Source organism: Eptatretus burgeri, chromosome 5, assembly GCF_056783735.1.
Source record: "Eptatretus burgeri isolate ZD-2024b chromosome 5, Ebu_testis_v1, whole genome shotgun sequence".
NCBI classification, from domain to species: Eukaryota; Metazoa; Chordata; class Myxini; order Myxiniformes; family Myxinidae; genus Eptatretus; species Eptatretus burgeri.
Window position 1 is genome coordinate 27,199,372 of NC_140965.1, and position 21,941 is coordinate 27,221,312.

Consider the following 21,941-nt stretch of genomic DNA (forward strand, 5'->3'; position numbering starts at 1 on the left):
CTCACTTGTTGAATCTCAATGTAATATGTTATATCCTAAGTCCACCCTGCAATTGAAAAATCTCACTTTTGACCGAATACTTGGATAAATTAGTTTTTCTAATGCATCGTCGGACCTGATGATTTCTCCGAAGAGTGAAACAAACGCAGGAAAATTCCGGCCCATATTGATGTGTCTGCAGGGACGAACAGCACTGACAGATCATTCTAGTTCTTCTGAACTTCTGTAATGTGGATATGACAAATTTAAATGCTCCGATCTCCTTTAATGGCAGTTTTACTTTGTTGATTGCTTTTGAAGCATCCATACACAGATGTATGAGAAATGATAGTTATTAATATTTTTTGGCCTGGTCACACAGTCCTCACATATTCACTCGCATTATAATGTGTGGAAAGCTTACCCCCTTTGCAGCAAAATTTTGGCAAGGATGGCACACAATTATGGCTTTTCTGATTTTGCTTTCTCTCCAAGTTCAGGAGAACACGATCATCACCGATATCCATAAGGTGAGAGTCGTACAAGTGACATACCAGGCGTAGTGGCGTGCGCCTGTAATCCGGCTACTCGCAGCATGGACACCAACCCTGGTGGCTTGGGTTGGAGGATCGCTTGAGGACGGGAGCTCTGCGCTGGGCCACGCTATGAGAGGGTGTAGGGCAGCCCGGAATCATGGCGAAACCCAATCCTTATCCCTGTGTTGTAAGAGGCCACCAGGGTTGCGTCAGGAAGGGCATCCGTTGTAAAACCTGTGCCAAATCAGTATGCGGATCATAACGGATGATCTGCTGTGGCGACCCCTAATGGGAGCAGCTGAAAGAAGAACAACAACAGAGTCGTACAAGTGACGTCATCAGGCTGGAGTTGCCCATTTGTTCCAATTATATTGCACAAGCATGGTGGGAGAATTTGGGGAAATAAATATCTTTTTTTTTATCCATCACCTCAAAAATCATCCATCTCCTCACTCTTCCATGAGATTTTACGAAAGAATAAGTTTTGGGATGAACGACAGCTACAGCAGATATACAGTTCCTATCGAAAGTGTACACCCCCTTTCAAATTTTTCACCTTTCGTTGCCATATAGTCTGGAATTAAATTGCATTTAATCAGACTCTTTCCACCTTTATTTACATATTGTAATCCATAACTTCCAAATGAAAAACAAATTTCAGAAAATTAATTAAAAATACAAAACTAGACTATCTTGGTTGGATATGTGTCCACCACCTTGAGTTAATACTTCATGGAAGCATCTTTGACACAAATTACAGCTGTGAGTCTGTTGCAATAGGTCTCTACAATCTTTGCACACCTTGATTGGGGCAATATTTTCCCATTCTTCTGCATAAAACTGTTCAAGCTTAGTCAAGTTTTTATGGGGACCATTGATGGACAGCAAATCTTCAAGTCATGCCACAGATTTTCGATTTCATTTATGTCTGGTATGGGTTCTGACTGGGCCACTCAAGAACATTTATCTTTTTGTTCCTTCACCACGCCGGTGTAGCTTTGGCTGTGTGCTATGGGTCGTTTTCATGCTGAAAGGAGAACTTCCATCCCAATTTTAGCTTTCTTGCAGAAGGCAGCAGGTTTTCCTCTGTATTTTTCTGTATTTTGCTCCATACATTTTCCCTTCTATCCTGACAAGTGCCCCAGTCCCTGCTGATGAGAACCATCCCCGGAACATGATGCTGCCACCACCATTATTCACAGTGGGGATTGTGTTCTTTGGGTGATGTGCTGTATTGGATTTGTACCAAATGTGACGTTTTGCTTTTTGGCCAAGATGTTCCATCTTGGTTTTGTCAGACTACAAAACTTTATGCCACATGGCTTCAGCATCTCTGGAGTGTTTTTTTACATACCTCAAATGGGACTTAAGGTGGGCTTGAGTAATGGCTTCCTTCTTTTCAGCCTACCATACAGGCCAGATTTGCGGAGTGCTTGGAATATTGTTGTCACATGCATACAGTGACCAGTCTTTGTCATAAAGGCCTGTCGTTCTTTTAAAGTTGCCATTGGCCTCTGGGTTGCTTCTCTGATCAAACTCCTCCTGACTTGGTCATCCAGTTTGGAGGGACGGCCTGACCTAGTCAGGTTCTAGGTGGTACCATACGTGTTCCACTTCTTATTGATTGTTTTGACTGTGCTCCAAGGGATATTCAAGGCCTTTGAAATATTTTTATACCCATCCCCTGATCTGTGCCTTTCCACAACTTTATCCCGGAGGTCTTTTGAAAACTCTTTCGTGCTCATGGTTGAGACTGCTGTGAAATCCACTACCCAGCAGAAGAAACCTTCAGGAACAGCTGATTTAATTCTGAAATAATCAGAATCATGACACTTTAACATAGGTGGAGGCCAATTAACTTCTGTGATTTTGAAGGTGATTCGTTACACCTGAGCTAATTTACAGTATCTATTATAAGGGGCGTGGATACTTATCTAACCAAGAGATTGTCACAGACCGGCGTCATGGAACCACGAGTGAGGGGCTGTATCGGGTTCCTCTCCGGACTCACGAGCAATCGAAGGCTGTCGCACATGAATTACTTTGTGTCACGGCGGGCCGCTAATCGACTGCAAACGCCAATAACTTGACCACATGACTTGGGGTCCTTCGTCTAACAACTGTTTACCTAACAGTAAGGACACGTGACCTCCTCACTGCTGATCGCCCCCTTGGAATGTACTTGCGCTATTCAGATTACCTGCCGGATCAGGTGCAGCCAAGCAGAGCTGCCAAGTAGATACCAGCTATGTAACAGGTTCTTGGGGAATAGTGTCCCGGCTAAGCTTGGGTGCGGGCCATGCTGGACCAATGGAGGAAAAGGCAAGAATGAGCTGGGAACATTTCTAAACAGCACAAATATTTAAAACCAGAATGTGAGGAAAGTTATGTGGCACAGTAAATAGGTTTGTTGCAATATACAGCAGGGAAAGCAATGAATTTGTGGGGTGTGGCAAAAAGCAAACACTAATACAAAAGAAGACGGTGCAGAGTTATCCCGATAGTTCTTACAGTCGTAATTTATACTACAGCCGGCGCCAACACACACACACACACACACACACACACACACACACACACACACACACACACACACACACACACACACACACACACACACACACACACACACACACACACACACACACACACACACACACACACACACCTGAGGAAAATTTGAGATAGCCCAGAGAGATAGAAATCGTTGAGGATTAACAACCTCTCAATACCTGGTGTCTTGGTAGACTATTGCAGCCTAGAATGTTTAGGAGAAGGGAGGAGGGAGAAATACTGAGGGTGTGAGAGTATGAGGTGCAAGTGTAATGCAATATGGGGGATGCAGCGTAGTGCAAGAGGAAAAATGTGAGGTGCAAGTCAGTTCAGTTCGCTCTTTTAGCTTGCTCTTGGGTCCTGCCCTGAAAATAACAGTTGGTCTGGCTTTGCCCACATTGATTGCTCTTTTTGCATCCACAGTAGACAAGAGATAGAAGGTAGAAGAAGTGCATGAGAAGAATGACCCTCACCTATTCGTGTAAGAATCTGTACGTGTAAGTGTCGATGTCATCTAATGAGGGTCAATTGGAATCGAGCAGCCCTGGCTCGTAGCAGCAACATGTCACCCCATGCTTGGTCACGCAGACTCGCAGCGCCCCTTGCTCTGTGCTGACGCTTATTCTCCTCGCGCTGCATGTCTCCCCAGTGAGGTCCAATGTCTGGCGAGTGCTGCTCTGGCTCGTCCTCTCCTTGTCCCTGATGATCTGCCAACTCCGAACTGCTCTCTGATCTCCAACAACATACTGCTCCGAACTGCTCTTTTTATGAGCCTTGGATGAGGGGAGGAGCCAAAAATCAGATCAAACGGGGCTGTTGGTGAAATCACGCTTCCCAGTTGGCCCATAGCGGTCACAGCCAGGCTCCAAATGTGAAAAATGGCTCAGTCGCTCGCTGACCTGGTCATGCATCGGAGCTCCGATTTTAACATGGGGCTGTGGTTTTTGGAAGCGCTCTCCAGCCCGGAGCGTGCGCTGGCCTCCAATCAAACATGGGATTTTAGGGAAAATCCCTGCGCCACCCACAGGTCCTTAAACGAGCTCCAGCGCACGTTTGCGCTTCGTGTTATGCCCCCAAAATAACCTGACCTACGTCTCCTTTGTGTCCTTTGAGGCTTTGGTGAGAGTTTGGTGACAATGTGGCAGTTGCCGCAGTTGTAGAGTAGTGCAAATGTGTTGTGACATTTGTCATGAGAGAGGATTGAAATGTGGAGTTGTGTGGAAGAGATTGAAGTTCCTTGTAATTGGATGGTGAATAAAGGTCATGCTTGTTAGCGTGAGTTGTTGCAGGGATTTTCCATAGTTGTATGAAGTGGTTGTGGTGAGCATGGTATAGTTTGGTGAGCAGTATGAAGGTCTGAGGTGAAATGGTGGTTGAGAATTGACGCACAATTTTTAATGGCAAATTAGCATACTAAGGCATGGGAGGGGCTCGCAGCCCGGACACATGAGAGGCACTCGCAACGCGGACACATGAGAGGGGCTCGCAGCACAGACACATGGGTGGTACCAAGTGCTCGTAGCACGGACACATGGGAGGCGCTCGCAGCACGAACACATGGGAGGAATTCGCAGCGTGGACACATGGGAGGCGCTCCCAGCATGGACACATGGGAGGCTCTCGCAGCATGGACACATGGGAGGCTCTCGCAGCATGGACACATGGGAGGCTCTCGCAGCATGGACACATGGGAGGCTCTCGCAGCATGGACACATGGGGAGGCGCTCACAGCATGGACACATGGGAGTCGCTCACAGCATCCTATGGACACATGGGAGGTGCTTGCAGCGCGGACTCATGGGTGGTACCAAACGCTCGCAGCGCGGACACGTGGGGAGGGGCGGACACTTGGGGAGGCGCTCGCAGAGCGGACACTTGGGGAGGAGCTCGTAGAGCGGACACTTGGGGAGGCGCTCGCAGAGCGGACACTTGGGGAGGCGCTCACAGAGCGGACACGTGGGGAGGCGCTCGCAGAGCGGACACGTGGGGAGGGGCTCGCAGCGCGGACACGTGGGGAGGGGCTCGCAGCGCGGACACGTGGGGAGGCGCTCGCAGCGCGGACACTTGGGGAGGCGCTCGCAGAGCGGACACTTGGGGAGGCGCTCGCAGAGCGGACACTTGGGGAGGCGCTCACAGAGCGGACACGTGGGGAGGCGCTCACAGAGCGGACACGTGGGGAGGCGCTCGCAGAGCGGACACGTGGGGAGGCGCTCGCAGCGCGGACACGTGGGGAGGCGTGGACACGTGGGGAGGCGCTCGCAGCGCGGACACGTGGGGGAGGGGCTCGCAGCGCGGACACGTGGGGGAGGGGCTCGCAGCGCGGACACGTGGGGGAGGGGCTCGCAGCGCGGACACGTGGGGGAGGGGCTCGCAGCGCGGACACGTGGGGGAGGGGCTCGCAGCGCGAACACGTGGGGAGGCGCTCACAGCGCGAACACGTGGGGAGGCGCTCACAGAGCGGACACGTGGGGAGGCGCTCGCAGAGTGGACACGTGGGGAGGCGCTCGCAGAGCGGACACGTGGGGAGGAGCTCGCAGAGCGGACACGTGGGGAGGAGCTCGCAGAGCGGACACGTGGGGAGGCGCTCGCAGCGCGGACACGTGGGGAGGCGCTCGCAGCGCGGACACGTGGGGAGGCGCTCGCAGCGCGGACACGTGGGGAGGCGCTCGCAGCGCGGACACGTGGGGAGGCGCTCGCAGCGCGGACACGTGGGGAGGCGCTCGCAGCGCGGACACGTGGGGAGGCGCTCGCAGCGCGGACACGTGGGGAGGCGCTCGCAGCGCGGACACGTGGGGATTAGCTCGCAGCGCGGACACTTGGGGAGGCGCTCGCAGAGCGGACACTTGGGGAGGCGCTCGCAGAGCGGACACTTGGGGAGGCGCTCGCAGAGCGGACACTTGGGGAGGCGCTCGCAGAGCGGACACTTGGGGAGGCGCTCACAGAGCGGACACGTGGGGAGGGGCTCACAGAGCGGACACGTGGGGAGGCGCTCACAGAGCGGACACGTGGGGAAGGGGCTCGCAGCGCGAACACGTGGGGGAGGGGCTCGCAGCGCGGACACGTGGGGGAGGGGCTCACAGCGCGGACACGTGGGGGAGGGGCTCACAGCGCGAACACGTGGGGAGGGGTCCGCAGCGCGGACACGTGGGGAGGGGCTCGCAGCGCGGACACGTGGGGAGGGGCTCGCAACGCGGACACGTGGGGGAGGGGCTCGCAGCGCGGACACGTGGGGGAGGGGCTCAGAGCGCGGACACGTGGGGAGGGGCTCGCAGCGCGGACACGTGGGGAGGGGCTCGCAGCGCGGACACGTGGGGAGGGGCTCGCAGCGCGGACACGTGGGGGAGGGGCTCGCAGCGCGGACACGTGGGGAGGGGCTCACAGCGCGAACACGGGGGGGGGGGGCTCACAACGCGAACACGTGGGGGAGGGGCTCGCAGCGCGGACACGTGGGGGAGGGGCTCGCAGCGCGGACACGTGGGGGAGGGGCTCACAGCGCGAACACGTGGGGGAGGGGGGCACAGCGCGAACACGGGGGGGGGGGGCTCGCAGGGCGGACACCCGGGGGAGGGGCTCACAGCGCGGACACGTGGGGGAGGGGGTCACAGCGCGGACACGTGGGGGAGGGGCTCGCAGCGCGGACACGTGGGGGAGGGGCTCACAGCGCGGACACGTGGGGAGGCGCTCACAGCGCGGACACGTGGGGAGGCGCTCGCAGCGCGGACACATGGGGGAGGGGCTCACAGCGCGAACACGTGGGGAGGGGCTCACAGCGCGGACACGTGGGGAGGGGCTCACAGCGCGAACACGTGGGGAGGGGCTCACAGCGCGGACACGTGGGGGAGGGGCTCACAGCGCGAGCACGTGGGGAGGCGCTCACAGCGCGGGCACGTGGGGAGGCGCTCATAGCGCGGACATGTGGGGAGGCGCTCGCAGCGCGGACACGTGGGGCGGTGCTCGCAGCGCATCTGCTTAGTTTCTATTGATTGGCGTGCGTACTTGCTTGCACGTTTTGTGTGAGAGAAAGAGGTTTACTAAAGAGTGAAAGAACTGCAACTAATACACATACTATTGAAATAACTTCCTTCGGAGGCATGCAGTTTTACAGAAACACAACAATATTCTCGTTTTGTATTTTTAATAAATTTTCTGAAATTTGTAGAATTTATTTTTCATTTGGAAGTTGTGAGTTACGATGTGTAAATAACGGTGTAAAAAGTCTGACCATGCCATTTAGTTCCAGGCTAAAAGGAAACAAAAGGGGAAAATATTGAGCGGGGGTGTACACACTCTATCGTCACTGTGGACATGTTCAAACTGTCCTGTTGTGGAAATTTTTGTGATGAAAAGATGCCTCCTCTGCATTGTCAATGCCCTTTGTATACATTGGACTCCTTTAAAGGACTCTTGGCATTTGTAAATCGTTTTTTTTTTATGCTTATTTTTCTTTATAATATTGAAGCTCGTGGAAGAGTGATGCGATGGATGGTATGAATTGACAGTGTAGCAGTAGTGCAACAGTTGGACACAATAATCAAGGGAATTGGTGAACAGGAAATGAGAGAGGAAGGAAGGAAATACAGCAACTTGCAAGAGGGCTGGGTTCGGCACAGCTAATAGGGGTAAAAATTATTGTGAGTATAGATTGGGGATGAAGTGAGATGATGCCAATGAGGCACCTGTCTGCAGCCCTGGAGGGTGAAATACCACTCATGAGAACGACTTGGACGAATGAGCCATTATTCTTTGCTTACTCAAAATATTTGTATCACTTAAGTTGAATGTTTAAAAACAAATATACACTAATGAACCCATGGAGCTTCATTCCACTGCAGCTGTGCCCTTTTCCTGCTATGACACAGTGTGTAAGCATACCCCACATGGCAGTTTGATAACAAAAGTGGCAGAAAGGCAATTCCCCAGCCAGGAGAAATGAGGCACAGAATTAGGGTGTGCCCTCAGTCTGAGTTTCGCAGGATTAACCACACGGTGTTCCTGGAAGAATGTGTGCATCCTGGAGTTATGGCGAAGGTTGGAGTGCTGAGAGAGCAGAAGGAGCTTGACCAGAGGTTATGGGTAAAAAATTAGAAACACCCCCTACCTGCCTCTGATGTGAGGATCACAGATCTTGTGCTTCTTTCCTCATTGTAGGAATTGTCAATATTTGGAGCTTTAGAATCCACCAAATCCAGGAGAGATGGACGTGATTCTGGCATGCCAGAACATTAAAATAAATGCAGAACTCCATTCAACCTGTACATTCGGCCTTGTAGACTGTACGTAACTTTTTTTTCAAGGAAAGACTTTATAAGCAGCAGAGGATGTGGCTGGCTTTGGAACCCAGCTTTGCTATGTGGATGGCCATGGAGAGATCATGGCTGATGGAGAGGCCTTGAAGCTCAAGAGACTGAAGCTCTTCCAGTTCCAGTGACTGTCCAGGGAAATATATAGGTGGGTTAGTTTGACATTTTCCAAGCTTGAAGGACATCTGCTATATTTATCAGAGCAACGTCTCATCAGTTCTACATCTCAGAGAGTGATGCACATGCTGTCTGCCTGACAGTGGCATGGGCACAGTGCAACACAATGTGTAGTCTTATGCAATAAAATACTTTCGAAATTTGTCAATGTTGAGCTTGAACATTGAAAGTTGTGTTCTAGCTCTAATTTAATCATGAGAATTCATCTGGATATGTGGATTTTTTTCATGATATTTACCAACATTTACCTCGATGCTGCGATAGTATTGCGGTGAATTTAAGAAGGAGTGAACAATTTTTCGACAAACTTTCATGATGAGAATGTGGAGAACAATAATTAAAAATTGGGTCAAAATGTCAATGGGTCACAGTAAGTAGAAATCGCCTTTATTTGCCCATCCGCCATGCGACAGCGTGGGGTGGCCGGGTTTTGTAATTGCTTCCGTGTTTCTTAATCTTGTCCACTTACATTTTCAGATGCTTTCCCGTTTACCAATAGGGATGAGCAATGTATGTGGTCTGTGTGACAGAAACTACTGGGACGACGACAACCAGGATTCAGAGTCCTGGATCTAATGTCCGCTTTGTTCCACATGGTTCCATGATACATCTGCGGGGGTTTATGGAAGAGCAGGGCATAATTTCATCTGTGACGAATGTGCAGAATAATTATGTACTAGTAGTTGCGATCAGACTTACCAGATTTTTGAATCTCCCTTCATCACCATAAGAAGTAGGCCTGCCTTTAGGGTACTAGCTGCCATTTAGTTACTTGTTAACTCAGATTACCGGTTGCTTCGTTTTCATTCATTGTTCCACTAACTAATAATTTAATTTGACAATGTTACCTTGTCCCCATTTGTGATGTTTAATATTATCCATTGAACATTATCACGCATTGTCTTTGATCAATTATAAAATAATTAACCCCAATAAATTGCAGTCGTGATTTCGTCACGTCGACTCTGTGATTCCGTCACAAGTTTCTCGGGGATCACAATTAACCAGGGATCTCACAAAATTATCCCCAATTAAAAGAGTGTATTGATTTGATCAGCAACACTGAAGACAAGAATAGCTTGAATATCACTGATCCTTTTATCTTTTGAACGAGAGCAGATGTATCATTATTTATGCTTAGTATCAGAAAACGTCATTTGTGCGCATGATTCCGTCACGAAATTTAGGTCATTCTCCAAAATCGAACCGCCGACGCTAGACAACTGGATAGAACTTTATAGTGTGGATCATATTCCATGCTTTTTCATGAACACAATTTTACCTCCATTCTCTAATGGAAAACGGCGATATAATAATATAGGTGGATATGTCCATAACTGTATTAAATGAGTGATTCCGTCACGCTGGAATTCATGATTATAGATCGGTACCTTCTGCATGACGTAGAAAGCTGAAATTTTGTGTGCCGTTGGATATCGAAGCTGGTACAGCGGGTGGAGGGGGGGGGGGAACATCGGACAAATCCGTCAACGAAAATATAAATAAATGATAAATCAAATTCAGTTGAGCGACCAGAGACAATGGGGAAGCACGGGGTTCGTATGCTTTCACAAGGTCGAGGGGAAACTTCACTTACATGTTCCCCAAGCCTTGATGATACCAGGGTGTTCACAAATATAATTAATTGGTCACATTGTCTGGCAGCCATATCGGTTTGAACGAAGATCTTAAAAATATTATTTCTCTTGAACCACTACATCAATCGATGTGAAACGTCACAGTTATGATCTCGTAGTCATGGGGAATATATGTTTTAAATTTCAACCTGATGGGATGCATGGTCTAGAAGCCAGAATTATTTAATATTTTGAATCTAGATTCAGGGATTTAAATCAAACTTAATACAAGTGTTATAATGATGTAATAATGTGGGCGGAGGCATATCTGGTGACGTCGCGACGTCGAAGTGTGCCCTTCTAGTTTTCCATGTGTTCTAGCCTGGAAAACGATCACAAACTACTTGATCTGCTTTGTTGATTGCAATTGATCACTGTGATGCTCAATTGTCTGTCATTTCTGTCCCATTTAAAAAAAATCTATTTCGTTTCATTTTTTTGGCTCGCATTGCATTCCAATTGGGCTTTCATTGGATGAACTGTCATTTTTGTGCATTTATTCTTATTTTATTTTTTTTCAAAGGGTATTTTTTCTACATTGTAATTATGAGGTATTTACTTTGGAGTACAAATAATCCAAACATAGTGCAGTACAGTATTCCTGAATAAGGAATAAATTTCAACTTTGACTGCATATCTACTCTGCATGATGGTGTAAGTAAATATAATTAACCTGATTCTGAGAGGAAAAGTGGATTGCTCTTTGAAATTTTTTTTTTCATGTGAATGCTGGACTGACTAAAATTCTGGGCATATGCACGACGTGGCCAAAAGTATGCAGACACCCCGTCTAATTAGTGTATTCGGCTATTTCAGCCACACCCTTTGCTGACGTGTATAAAATCAAGCACACAGCCATGCCATCTCCATAGACAAACATTGGCAGTACACTGGGCCATACTGAAGAACTCAATTACTTTCATCGTGGCACCGTCATAGGATGCCACCTTTCCAATAAGTCAGTTCGTCAAATTTCTGCCCTGATAGAGCTGCCCTGCTCAACTGTAAGTGCTGTTATTGTGAAGTGGAAATGTATAGGAGCAACAACATCTCAGCCACGAAGTGGTAGGCCACACAAGCTCACAGAATGGGACCGCAGAGTACTGAAGTGTGTTGTGCAGAAAAATCATCTGCGTTGATTGCAACACTCACTACTGAGTTCCAAACTGATTCTGGAAGCAACGTCAGCACAAACACTGTTTGTCCAGAGCTTCATGAAATGGGTTTCCATGGCAGAGCAGCCACACACAAGCCTAAGATCTCCACACGCAATGCCAAGCGTTGGCTGGAATGGTGTAAAGCTCACCACCATTGGACTTTTGAGCAGTGGAAACGTTCTCTGGAATGATGAATCACGCTTCACCATCCGGCAGTCCGACGGACAAGTCTGGGTATGGTGGATTCCCGGAGGACGCTACCTGTCCAAATGCATCGTGCCAACTGTAAAGATTGGTGGAGGAGGAATAATGGTCTGGGGCTGTTTTTCATGGTTTGGGCTTGGCCCCTTAGTTCCAGTGAAGGGAAATCTTAACGCCACAGCATACAATGACATTCTCGACGATTCTGTGCTTCCAACTTTGTGGCAACAGTTTTGGGAAGGCCCTTTCCTGTTTTGGCATTACAATGACCCCATGCACAAAGCGAGGTATACACAGAAATGGTTTGTCGAGATCGGTTTGGAAGAACTTGACTCCTGCACAGAGCCCTGATCTTAACCCTATCGAACACCTTTGGGATGAATTGGACCACCGACTGCAAGCCAGACCAAATCACCCAACATCAGTGCCGGACCTCAAGACCTCTTGCGGCTGAATGGAAGGAAATCCCCACAGCAATGTTCCAACATCTAGTGGAAAGCCTTCCCAGAAGTGTGAGGCTGTTCTAGCAGCAAAGGGGGGGGGGGGGGAACAACTCCATATTAATGCCTATGATTTTGGAATGAGATGGGGGACGAGCACGTGTCCACGTACTTTTGGCCATGTAGTGTAAAGTAAGTCGTCGACTTATGACCTATGCGACTTACGACTTACGACTGATTGGCTTTACGACCACGCCTCTGACCGCGATATGTACTATATGTCTGGCCACGACTGCTCCGTGTCTGGCAGCGCGAGTGTTGCCCAGCTGGCCGTACACCAGTTTCCACCCCAGTGCCCGGCAGTGCTAGCGTGTTAGCGTGGTCTCGGTACAGCGCAGTTTATCCGTATCCGTTTGTCTTAAAATTTTTACTTCAAACCCCCAAGATGTCTACCAAGAGGAAATTATCTTTGTCTACTCCTCAACCTGCCAAGAAGGAAAGAAAGGCCATTGATCTCGCCACAAAAATGCAGGTGATCAAACAGGACGAAGGAGGAAAGAAAGTGAATGCGATCGCATGTGATCTTAAGTTATCACACTTTACTGTGTCGAGGATTTTGAAAGATAAAGAAAGGATTCGTGAAGCTGTGAAAGGTTCTGCACCCATGTGATCGACAGTTATAATGACGTAACGGACCGGGCCCATCCACGAAATGGAGAAATTGCTGCATGTTTGGATGGAAGATCAGATCCAAAAACTGACACCTTTAAGACTTTTTACTGTGCAGACGGAGGCTAGAAGTCTATTTCAGACTTTGAAAGAGCGCGCCGGAGAAGACTACAGTCAAGAATTTGTAGCAAGTACTGGTTGGTTCAAAAGATTCAAGAAAAGATTCCAAATTCATAATGTCCGAGTGACTGGAGAAGCAGCGAGTGCAGATGAGGAAGGAGCTCGTAAGTTTGTTGAAAGTCTACTAAAACTGACAAAAGACCTTTCTTTGGAGTGTGAAGTGGAAGATGTCGAGGAGTTGCTAGACGAAGAATCCGGAGAACTTACAAATGAAGAGCAAATCAAATTGGAAGAAGAAATAGTGGCGGAAGAAGAAAGGAGAGAAGAAGCGGCGAAAGAAAGGAGGAAGAGCCAGAAAGGAAATTGACCACTAAGGAATTATCAGAAGGTTCATCTTTATTAAATAAAGTTCTTTCACATTTTGAGAAAATGGACCCAAATATTGAACGCTTTGCAAGGATTGAACGGATGGCACACGATGTTTTTCGTCCGTATCGTGAAATTTACGCGGAGAAAAAGAAACAAACAATTCAGACAAAGCTCACCATGTTTATGAATAAAACAACTCCTCCGGCTACCCCGAGCGCTGCCCCAGCTGATAGCATCGACGATAACATCGACGATCCACAGCCAAGCACGAGTGACCAAAACATGTTTTGTATTTTTTTAATTTAGTATGTTTTGTAACTACTGTAAAATGTTTTCTATTTTTTGTATTTTTGTATGTTTTTGCAAATATTTAACCGATTGTACTAAAGTTTGCAGTGTTTGACTTAAACCTGACGGACGTAAAAACGTTATACAGTAACAATAAAAATGGTTTTTATAATCATGGTTATAACAATAATGAATGAAGAAAATGTTAATAAAATATGACGTGCAGATTATTATTATTATATCATTATACAGTATAATATACATACGGTAATTTTTGCATCGGCCTATACACTATAAATAAAGGTTGGCCGACTTGCGACCAAATCGACTTACGACTGGTCGGTTGTAACCGATCGCAGTCGTAAGTCGACGACTACCTGTATATTGATACGAGTTGAAGTCTGGAACATCTGTAAGTAAAAATATAACTTGGAATGGAGATGGTGGTGAAGTAATGGGGTCGAGTATTTTCTTTTCTTTTGATATGCTTGAATTTTTTTGTTTTACATTCCTTCCAACAAATTGTTGTATGATTTGTTTTATGGATGTGTTGCTTTGCTGTTGATGCTTGTCACCACCACCCCCCCCCCCACAAAGTTGCTTCAATCTCAACGTATCTATCCTCATGTTTGCATTTCAGGTGCTTTTTGGACAGTTTGAGAGCAGTGGGCACAATGTGCTCACAGCCGATGGTCTTAGGCAAGCCTTGGCAGAGACATTTCGTGATGAACACAAGTTCCAGCTGGGTGGGATGCAGGATGCTGCTGAGTGCTTTGTACGTGCACACATCACACTTCATTAATTTTCAAACTTTTGCATATATATATATATATATATATATATATATATATATATATATATATATATATATATATATGTTTTGATGTAATTGCTTTTTATAATCTACCAGTCCATTGAGTTTTCACCTTTCATGATCTGCTATGTAAATGTATTGAATGTCCATAGGTAGTAGATTGTAGACAGCAACCACCAAGGGTGGTACTACTGTTCCGACTTTGGAGCGTTAAAGTGGTGCCTGGAACCATCTTACACTTTCCATGTCAGGATTTATGATCTTGCTTTCTGTCTCACTCAAGCTATAACTACCGGGCTCGCTTTAATCTCTTTTTTTCTTGCAAACAAACATCATATACTTTTCATCATACATTTTTCTTACTCACTCATTTTCCCTTCTCACTTTATTCATGCAGTTCTTTTATTTAAGGCTCGGCCTCTATGAGGACTATTCAGTCCATGCCTGTAGCTTTCAACATAAAACAAACAAACAAACAAAAAGACCATATTGGGTAGCAATATCAACTCAACCTCATTGGTTAAACAAAGATATATAAATAAATAAATTGCTGGACATGAGTTGAAAACTGCTTTTTAGGCTCAGGGCTCGGTATGGGGAGAGGGGGAGGGGGGAAGTGGGGGTGGGATGATTGTTGAGTGGGGGGGGGGGTTGCACAGAGAGGTTTTGGTGGTCAAAATTTTTTTAATAACCTGGGGGGTGGGGGTGGGACCAAAATTCTCTTCATCTAAATGTGTATCGTGTAGCACCACTTGGTGGGAGTGGGAGCACCACCACTTGGTAGCACCACTTGTACACCACCACATGTAGCACCTAGGACATGTCCTCGGACTTTGGTGGAATCCCCAGGTTGCCGAGCCATGTCTGTCTGTGTTTTCCACATAATTCCAGAAAAGCCACGAGAGCACTTGTTCACGGGAGCTCGGAGGACCATATAATCGTGTTCATATGTGGCCATCGACTAATTTCGAATGCATCTGCATAATTCTATGTCTCGCAAGTCCACACTTGCTCGCTGGAGCCCCAAGGGCCATATAACCACACTTGTATGTGACCACTTACAAATTGCATATACATCTTAAAAATTGAGGAATTAATCTCTCTGTAAGGTGATGAAACAAAATGACATATTGCGAAACAGGATGATTTTGCACTCTCTTGACCATTGTTTGAGTGGGAAATAATTGTAAACATTTTGATGTTGAATTGTCTATCCTTTCTCTCCAATTTCACATATCTCGATTTCCTTTTGTTGTCTTGTTCACAGTGTATTCCAATTGTTAGTTGTGGGCTTTTTTCACCACCGTTTTTGTATTTCATAAGCTGTGCAGACCAACTTGTAAAATTCTGGATTGCATCAGTGTGTATAAATGGCACAATTAATTCAAATTGACCATCTTTTGTATGACAATGAAACAAAAGTTAGGACTGAAACAATTAATTTCAGATTTTTTTTTTCTTGTGGGGGTGGCTGGGCATGAGAGAGGGAGAGAGATTGGGACCATACTCTGTGCAGAGCATTGGTGCTACCTCAGCAGTCTCCTTGGCTATTGGGCACAATCCTGGACGGGTCGCCACTCCGACACAGTATACCAGCATGCTGGCACTCATTTTGCTAACCTCGGAAGGATGACAGGCAGAGTTAATCCCATCTGGTATAAATTCAACAGCTGAGCAGGATTTGAATTTGGGACCCTCAGATCCAAAGCCCAACACCCTAACCATTAAGCCAATACCAGGCATAGGGTGGGTGGGCATGGTGGTGGAGTAAATTGGCTTGGTTCCATTGTCATAATACAGAAGCTCTGTTGTCCACATTATATTTAAGAGAAAATGTATTATTATTTACAACAACTTAATGAGTGTGCCTTTGTTTTACTGTATTTTTCCCCATAGATTAATTCTAAAGATGTATAATTATTGCTCGGCACCTGTGTTGCTGGTCATGAATGTTTTGACAGTTTTGTGAAAACATGGACCATCCTTTTTTTTTTTTCCAGAATAATGAATCTGCCATGCATATATGTGCCAGTACTTAAAGGCAATTTATAAATTATTTATTTGCATTGGGTTGACAACTTTCATTGGGCTCCTTGTTATTTAAGCTTCCCCCTACCTAAGGGGTATTTAATTTCTACAATTCAAGCTTATTGTTATTGTAGGGTTTATCTCTACAATTGACGCCCCCGATTTTTAAGGGTACTGCAGGGTTTCTTACACCCGAGGAGTACTAAACCACCATTTAGAAATTTTTATTTCGTTTTGGCAAGATATGTTAGTCAACTTGTATGTTTTTTTTTTGTCTGTAATCACGTATTGATCACTCTGCAGAGCACAGTTATCATTGGAAATTTTTGTAACTTCGCATATCAGAGTCTTATAGAGGTCCCTTTCAGCGCATAAAATTTTCAAGGTCAAGGTCACTTTGTCGCAAATCAGGGAAGTTGACAATACCCTTATTTTTTGAGTAATTTTGATCGGATCGTCTTCAAACTTCATGGGAATATAGTTCATGGACTGTCGCTCAGCTGATTAATTTCTGGTGGTGATCGGCCTTGACCTTCATGGTTAGCGCTGGAGGTCGAAAGTTTTTGACCCCAAGGTCAAATTTTGAAATCTTAGGTACCATATCGTGTAATACCTCAAATTGAACACCTTGATGAGTGCTTTCTAGATATGTCAAGCTTGAGACATTATAATGTCATTTGGTGACGTTATGAGGCAAACGCATATTTTTCATGGTTACTCTGTAGAACGATTCTCATCAGAATCTCTCGTAGGCAGATATTCCTCAAGGAGTCGCTCCTGGTGGAAAGCAGCTCTGTTCACCTCAGTGTGACCTTAAAGAAGTCACACGTGGTCAACTTTTGGTTATTATTTTTATTTTATATTTATCTTCCTACACTGTCAACACTCCAAATTTCCAAACAATCAATTTCCTGGCTGTGACTTTTGGAATGAAATTTTGCATCAATAATTATGTGAATAGAAAGTACGTGGTGTTCACCTAATTGATTTTGATCTTGCCCTCATTTAAGGTGGTGACTTTAAACTTTTTTTTCACATTAACTCGACTAAAGTCTGTCCGATCAGAACAATATTGCCCTCGTGAGAGCACAGAGCAAGGTGCATTTATGCTTAATTTACATCATACCCCTCTGGGTTAAAGGTTATTGCACCCGAAGGAGTACTAAACTACTATTTAGGTTTTTCTCTTTTATGTTTTTTTTTTTCTGTCAATGTCCAAGCTGTATCTCAGAGTTGGCTGGTACTTTCGGAATGAAATTTTGCAAAAACAATGGGAATAAAAAGTATGTGCGGTTGACATTTTTTGACATTGCCCTAACTTTAAGGTCATGACCCAAATATAGACAATTTAAAATTTTCACTCAAATGAAACCAGGGTTTTTGATCAGAACAAAATTGCCCTCTCTCGATAGCCTAGACTCTAGGCTATCTCTTCTCTAGGCCCTAGAGAAAGGCACATTTAGGCTTAATTTACATTATACCCCTTCAGTTTAAAGGTCAAGGTCAAATGGTGGTCTAAAAAAAGGTTTTTTTTCTGTCATTGCTCTATTTAGCCAATGCAGAATTTCAGACACATTGGCCTTCCAAGATGTTCTTGCATCATAATAGTGGGCCTGTGCTGAAGTTGTGCAACTGATATTTGATTTGTGTCCTTGACTTACTTTTTTGGGATTTTGACATAATTAACAAAATACTTTTTTGATCACAACTCGAATAATTTTCCTTCTATTTTCATGATGTTGAGTTTTGTGGATGGGGGCACATTTTCTTTATTTACTCTATAATCCCTAAATGTTGAAGGTCAAGGAGATGTGGTAGTCCAAAAAAAGCCCTCATTGGATCACAAGCCCTCTCTCTTGATAGTGCTCCCCCAGTCTGAAAAGACTTTCCCTTGGCGATCGCTTTATGGTTGCAGATATCTCGTTATTTATGATTGTACTTTTCAGTGCAATTTACAAATGACAAACTTTCGTTTATGAGAGAGTATCCCGAGCTAACGCTCTGGCCAAATTCTGCGTTGTTTACTACATGTCTGCCCTCAAGATTAGGGTTGGGGAGGGGTGAAATGCATCACCTACTTAGTTATGCCTAGTTAGTTAGGGGGAGATGCATCATCTAGTTAGTTATGCCATATATTAATTTGCTTGATCTGATGAAAAGATGCAACCCACATCTAAAATCTGTAATCTTATTTGTATCACATATACTTGTTGGGTAGTGGTGGAGGTGGATTAATTGACGAGGGGGAAAAAATTAACTGTTGTTTGCAACAGGAGGTACTGCTGACATATTTGCATCATCACTTGGGAATGGACAGTGTGGATGGAATGTGCTCATCTCCATGCTGCATTCCACACATAAAGTTTGCGAGTGCCTTGTGTGAACAGGTAAGAATAACTTTGAAAATGTTTAAAACTGAACTAGTTTTGTTTAGTATGGTGGTGGTGGTGGTGGTGGTGGTGGTGGTGGTGGTGGTGGTGGTGGTGGTGGTGAAGGGGAGAAGGGAAAGGGGAATGAGTTGTGTATTCTGTGAATCAATTACTCCCAGTGGTGGAACGATGGAGGTCATCATACGTTTTGTGCATAATGTCACTTATTGTACCATCTCATAATGTCAGCATGATGGATGGTTTGTCCTGTTTCCTGCCTTGTTGTGCATCTTTAGTTTTTGTCCAGTACAGCAGCCGCCTCAACCTCCACAAATGCAACAGATACACAGTAGCTGATGTTTTTTGGCATGTAAATTTGTTGAGCATGCTGTGATTGGTGTCATGCCACCTGTGCAGTTTAACAATGCATGTTTACAATACAGTAAATGCTGCTTGATATGCAAATGATCAATAATTGTCAACATATATTTGACTGCAGTTGTACTTGCTTGCATCATTGGATAGACGTGCAATGTGGTTGGGATAGATCTCTGGCAATACAGTTGTTGCACATTTATCCATGTCAAGACAAGAGGAAAATTAGAAATTTTGATCAGCCAATTTTACAACAGGTGGAAAGGTATTTGTTGCTTAAAATAATAAAACTTGATGTTGGTATTCAAATTGATGTCTGAACAATTGCAATTATACTTGAAAAGTGAACAAATAAAGAATGAACAGCCAATGAATTCGCAAATGTAAAGCTCATTAGACTTATTTTCAGCTGCAAGTGTGGGCTGGAACGATTGCCTAAAGGTATGCACACTCACTTCTAAGCAGGCTTTCAAGCCCGGTTTTGAGTCTTGGTCCAGCTATAGACTGTCATCTTGGTGTTTCACAGGCAGGGCGATTCATCAAGGTGTGTGCCGGACGTCAAACTGGGTGTCCAATCTGCCAGCATTAGTTTGTGAACGTTAAAGATCCCACTGTGTTCTTCATGAAGAGTAAGCGAGCCATCACCGGCACCATGAACCAATTACAAATTCCTGCCATGTCATACAGAGGGCATTGCATCAGTGGTGCAGCTGTGCTCACAGACAATTATGCTACCCCACAGCCTTGTGCTGCATACAAAAGAAGAAGTTGCTCGCATCATTTTTTTTTTAAATCGTAATAAAGCTATTGATTTTTTTGGGGTTGTAAAAAGAGAGACAAAGCAATAAATAAGGAATAATTGAACAGGAGTTATTTACTAGATACTGAATTTCATAAAAGTTAATGGAAAATATTTAAATAAATAAAAAAATCCCCAAAAGGTGTTTTCATTGAGCTGATTAAATCTGAATGAACCACATAAAAATTCAACTTGGAAAGGACATCAGACTGGGCCCCTGGCTATTTTTTTTTTTTTAAACAAGAGCTGATATTATCCACATCAACAACTGTCACTGAAATACCCACAGGGTTTTAATTTGGAATTGACTTGTGAATAACTGTCATATGCCAGCAAACAAATTATAAGGTGATTAGGAGTGGCAGAGTCATGCCATGAGAACAAATGGGAGTAGTATACAAGACAAGGATGGATTTTTTTTTTTTTTGTAGATGTTTGGAAAGGAAGCTTTACAATCTGTGTATTCTACCAACAGTGAAACATGTTCTTTAACAAAGATGATGGATTGCAGTGCCTTGCAGCACATGGAGATGGAATTGGGAGGGAGCGGTATACAATAATTGATTGATTAATTGTGTAATAAAATAATAATCGTAAAATAGTTAATTTCTTAATCAGTTGGTGAAAGGCATATTGAAACCACCACTGTTTCACCTGAATCTGTAACTTTTTGAAAATCTGTAACTTAAGAAATTAATCGAAAAATTAAATGATTAATCGATGAATTGATTAAGCAATTAATCAAAAAATACCCTTTATAGCCAAATCACTTGTTCACTGAAGTGTCCAAATATCAGTTTCCGAGCTCAAAAGGTACCTGATATATTGCCCAGATTTTAAAGAAAATAAATAAGTAATTAATAAATCGATAATACTTAAGTAATTGATTAATTAAGGGATTTATCAAAAAAATCAAAATACTATTTTTGCCAAAGCACTTTTTCACTATTGTGCCCAGATTTCAGCATCCTCAGATGTTCGTTATTGTGCCCAGATTTCATCTTGTGCCGAGATCGCAGCTCAAAGTATGGCTGAAATATCACCCGGACGAACGAACAAGAAAACAAACAAACGGAGTGAAAATTTACATCAGCACATCATCACGGTCGCCAACCTGTTTGGTCGGTGCCCGGCGATGATGTGCAGCTCCTGGAGATGAAATAGGGGGGGTGGTGTACAAAAAACAAATGGAGTGAAAACTGAGTATGTCTCAACGGCGCGCGTCATCGTCGGGGCGCCTACGGCACCCGACGATGTCGCATTGCAGCGCCTGGAGATGGAAGAGGGAGGGAGTGGTGTACAACAAGGTAGGAATGACACCACAATACAACACCACAATCCTTTTACGGATTGCCATCACGACATCCTTGACATTTTTGTTATAGGTGGCAATAGTTAAAAATTGTAGGAAGATGTCAATGTATGGGTTGGTGTAATTGTGTATTTCATCAGCCCCCATTGGACTTCGTCCGAAACTTGGGCTTATAGATTTGTTGTGTGTGTGTGTGTGTGTGTGTGTGTGTGTGTGTGTGTGTGTGTGTGTGTGTGTGTGTGTGTGTGTGTGTGTGTGTGTGTGCGCGCGCGCGCGCGCGCGTGCGTCCGCCCGCAACCATACCTTGGACATGTATGGACCGATTTTTATTCATACTTAGCAATAAAACAACACATCATATGGTGCACATATGCATATCATTTTGTTTAGCGGTGTGATCAAATATGGCCAACTGGCTGCCATTTTAGTTGCAAAACAACCAAGTGTCAAAAACGTCTTCAACCATTACTCGGACATGCATTTACCGATCTTGTACAAACGTGGCACACAGGTAATGAATGAGGGCTTCCTTATGCGCCTCATTCTTTTTCGGCATCAGATCCAAGATGGCCGACTGGCAGCGATTTTAGTTGTAAAAATAAAACGTGATGTTGAAATGTCTTCAACCATTTCTTGAGCATGCATTTACCGATGTTGTTCAAACTTGGCAAACAGATAAAGAACGATGGCTTACGTATGCACGTCATTTTTTTTTCGAGCTCAGATCCAAGATGGCCGACTTGTGGCCCTTTTAGTTGCACATAAATATGGGCTCGCCCTATTACTAACTGTGCAGCAAAATTACTAAAATAATGGGG

At 45.0% G+C, this 21,941-nt stretch overlaps 1 protein-coding gene across 6 annotated transcripts in view; it reads left to right on the plus strand.

Annotated features, from left to right (window-relative positions):
• Window positions 1-21,941, plus strand: part of LOC147026122 (uncharacterized) — a 154,440-nt gene that overhangs the window by 42,678 nt on the left and 89,821 nt on the right. For all 6 annotated transcript variants that reach the window (XM_085881236.1, XM_085881237.1, XM_085881235.1 and 3 more), the window contains 2 exons: window positions 14,067-14,201; window positions 18,542-18,655. In XM_085881236.1, coding sequence (XP_085737362.1) covers window positions 14,067-14,201; window positions 18,542-18,655 — 249 coding nt within the window. The remainder of the gene's footprint in view (window positions 1-14,066; window positions 14,202-18,541; window positions 18,656-21,941) is intronic.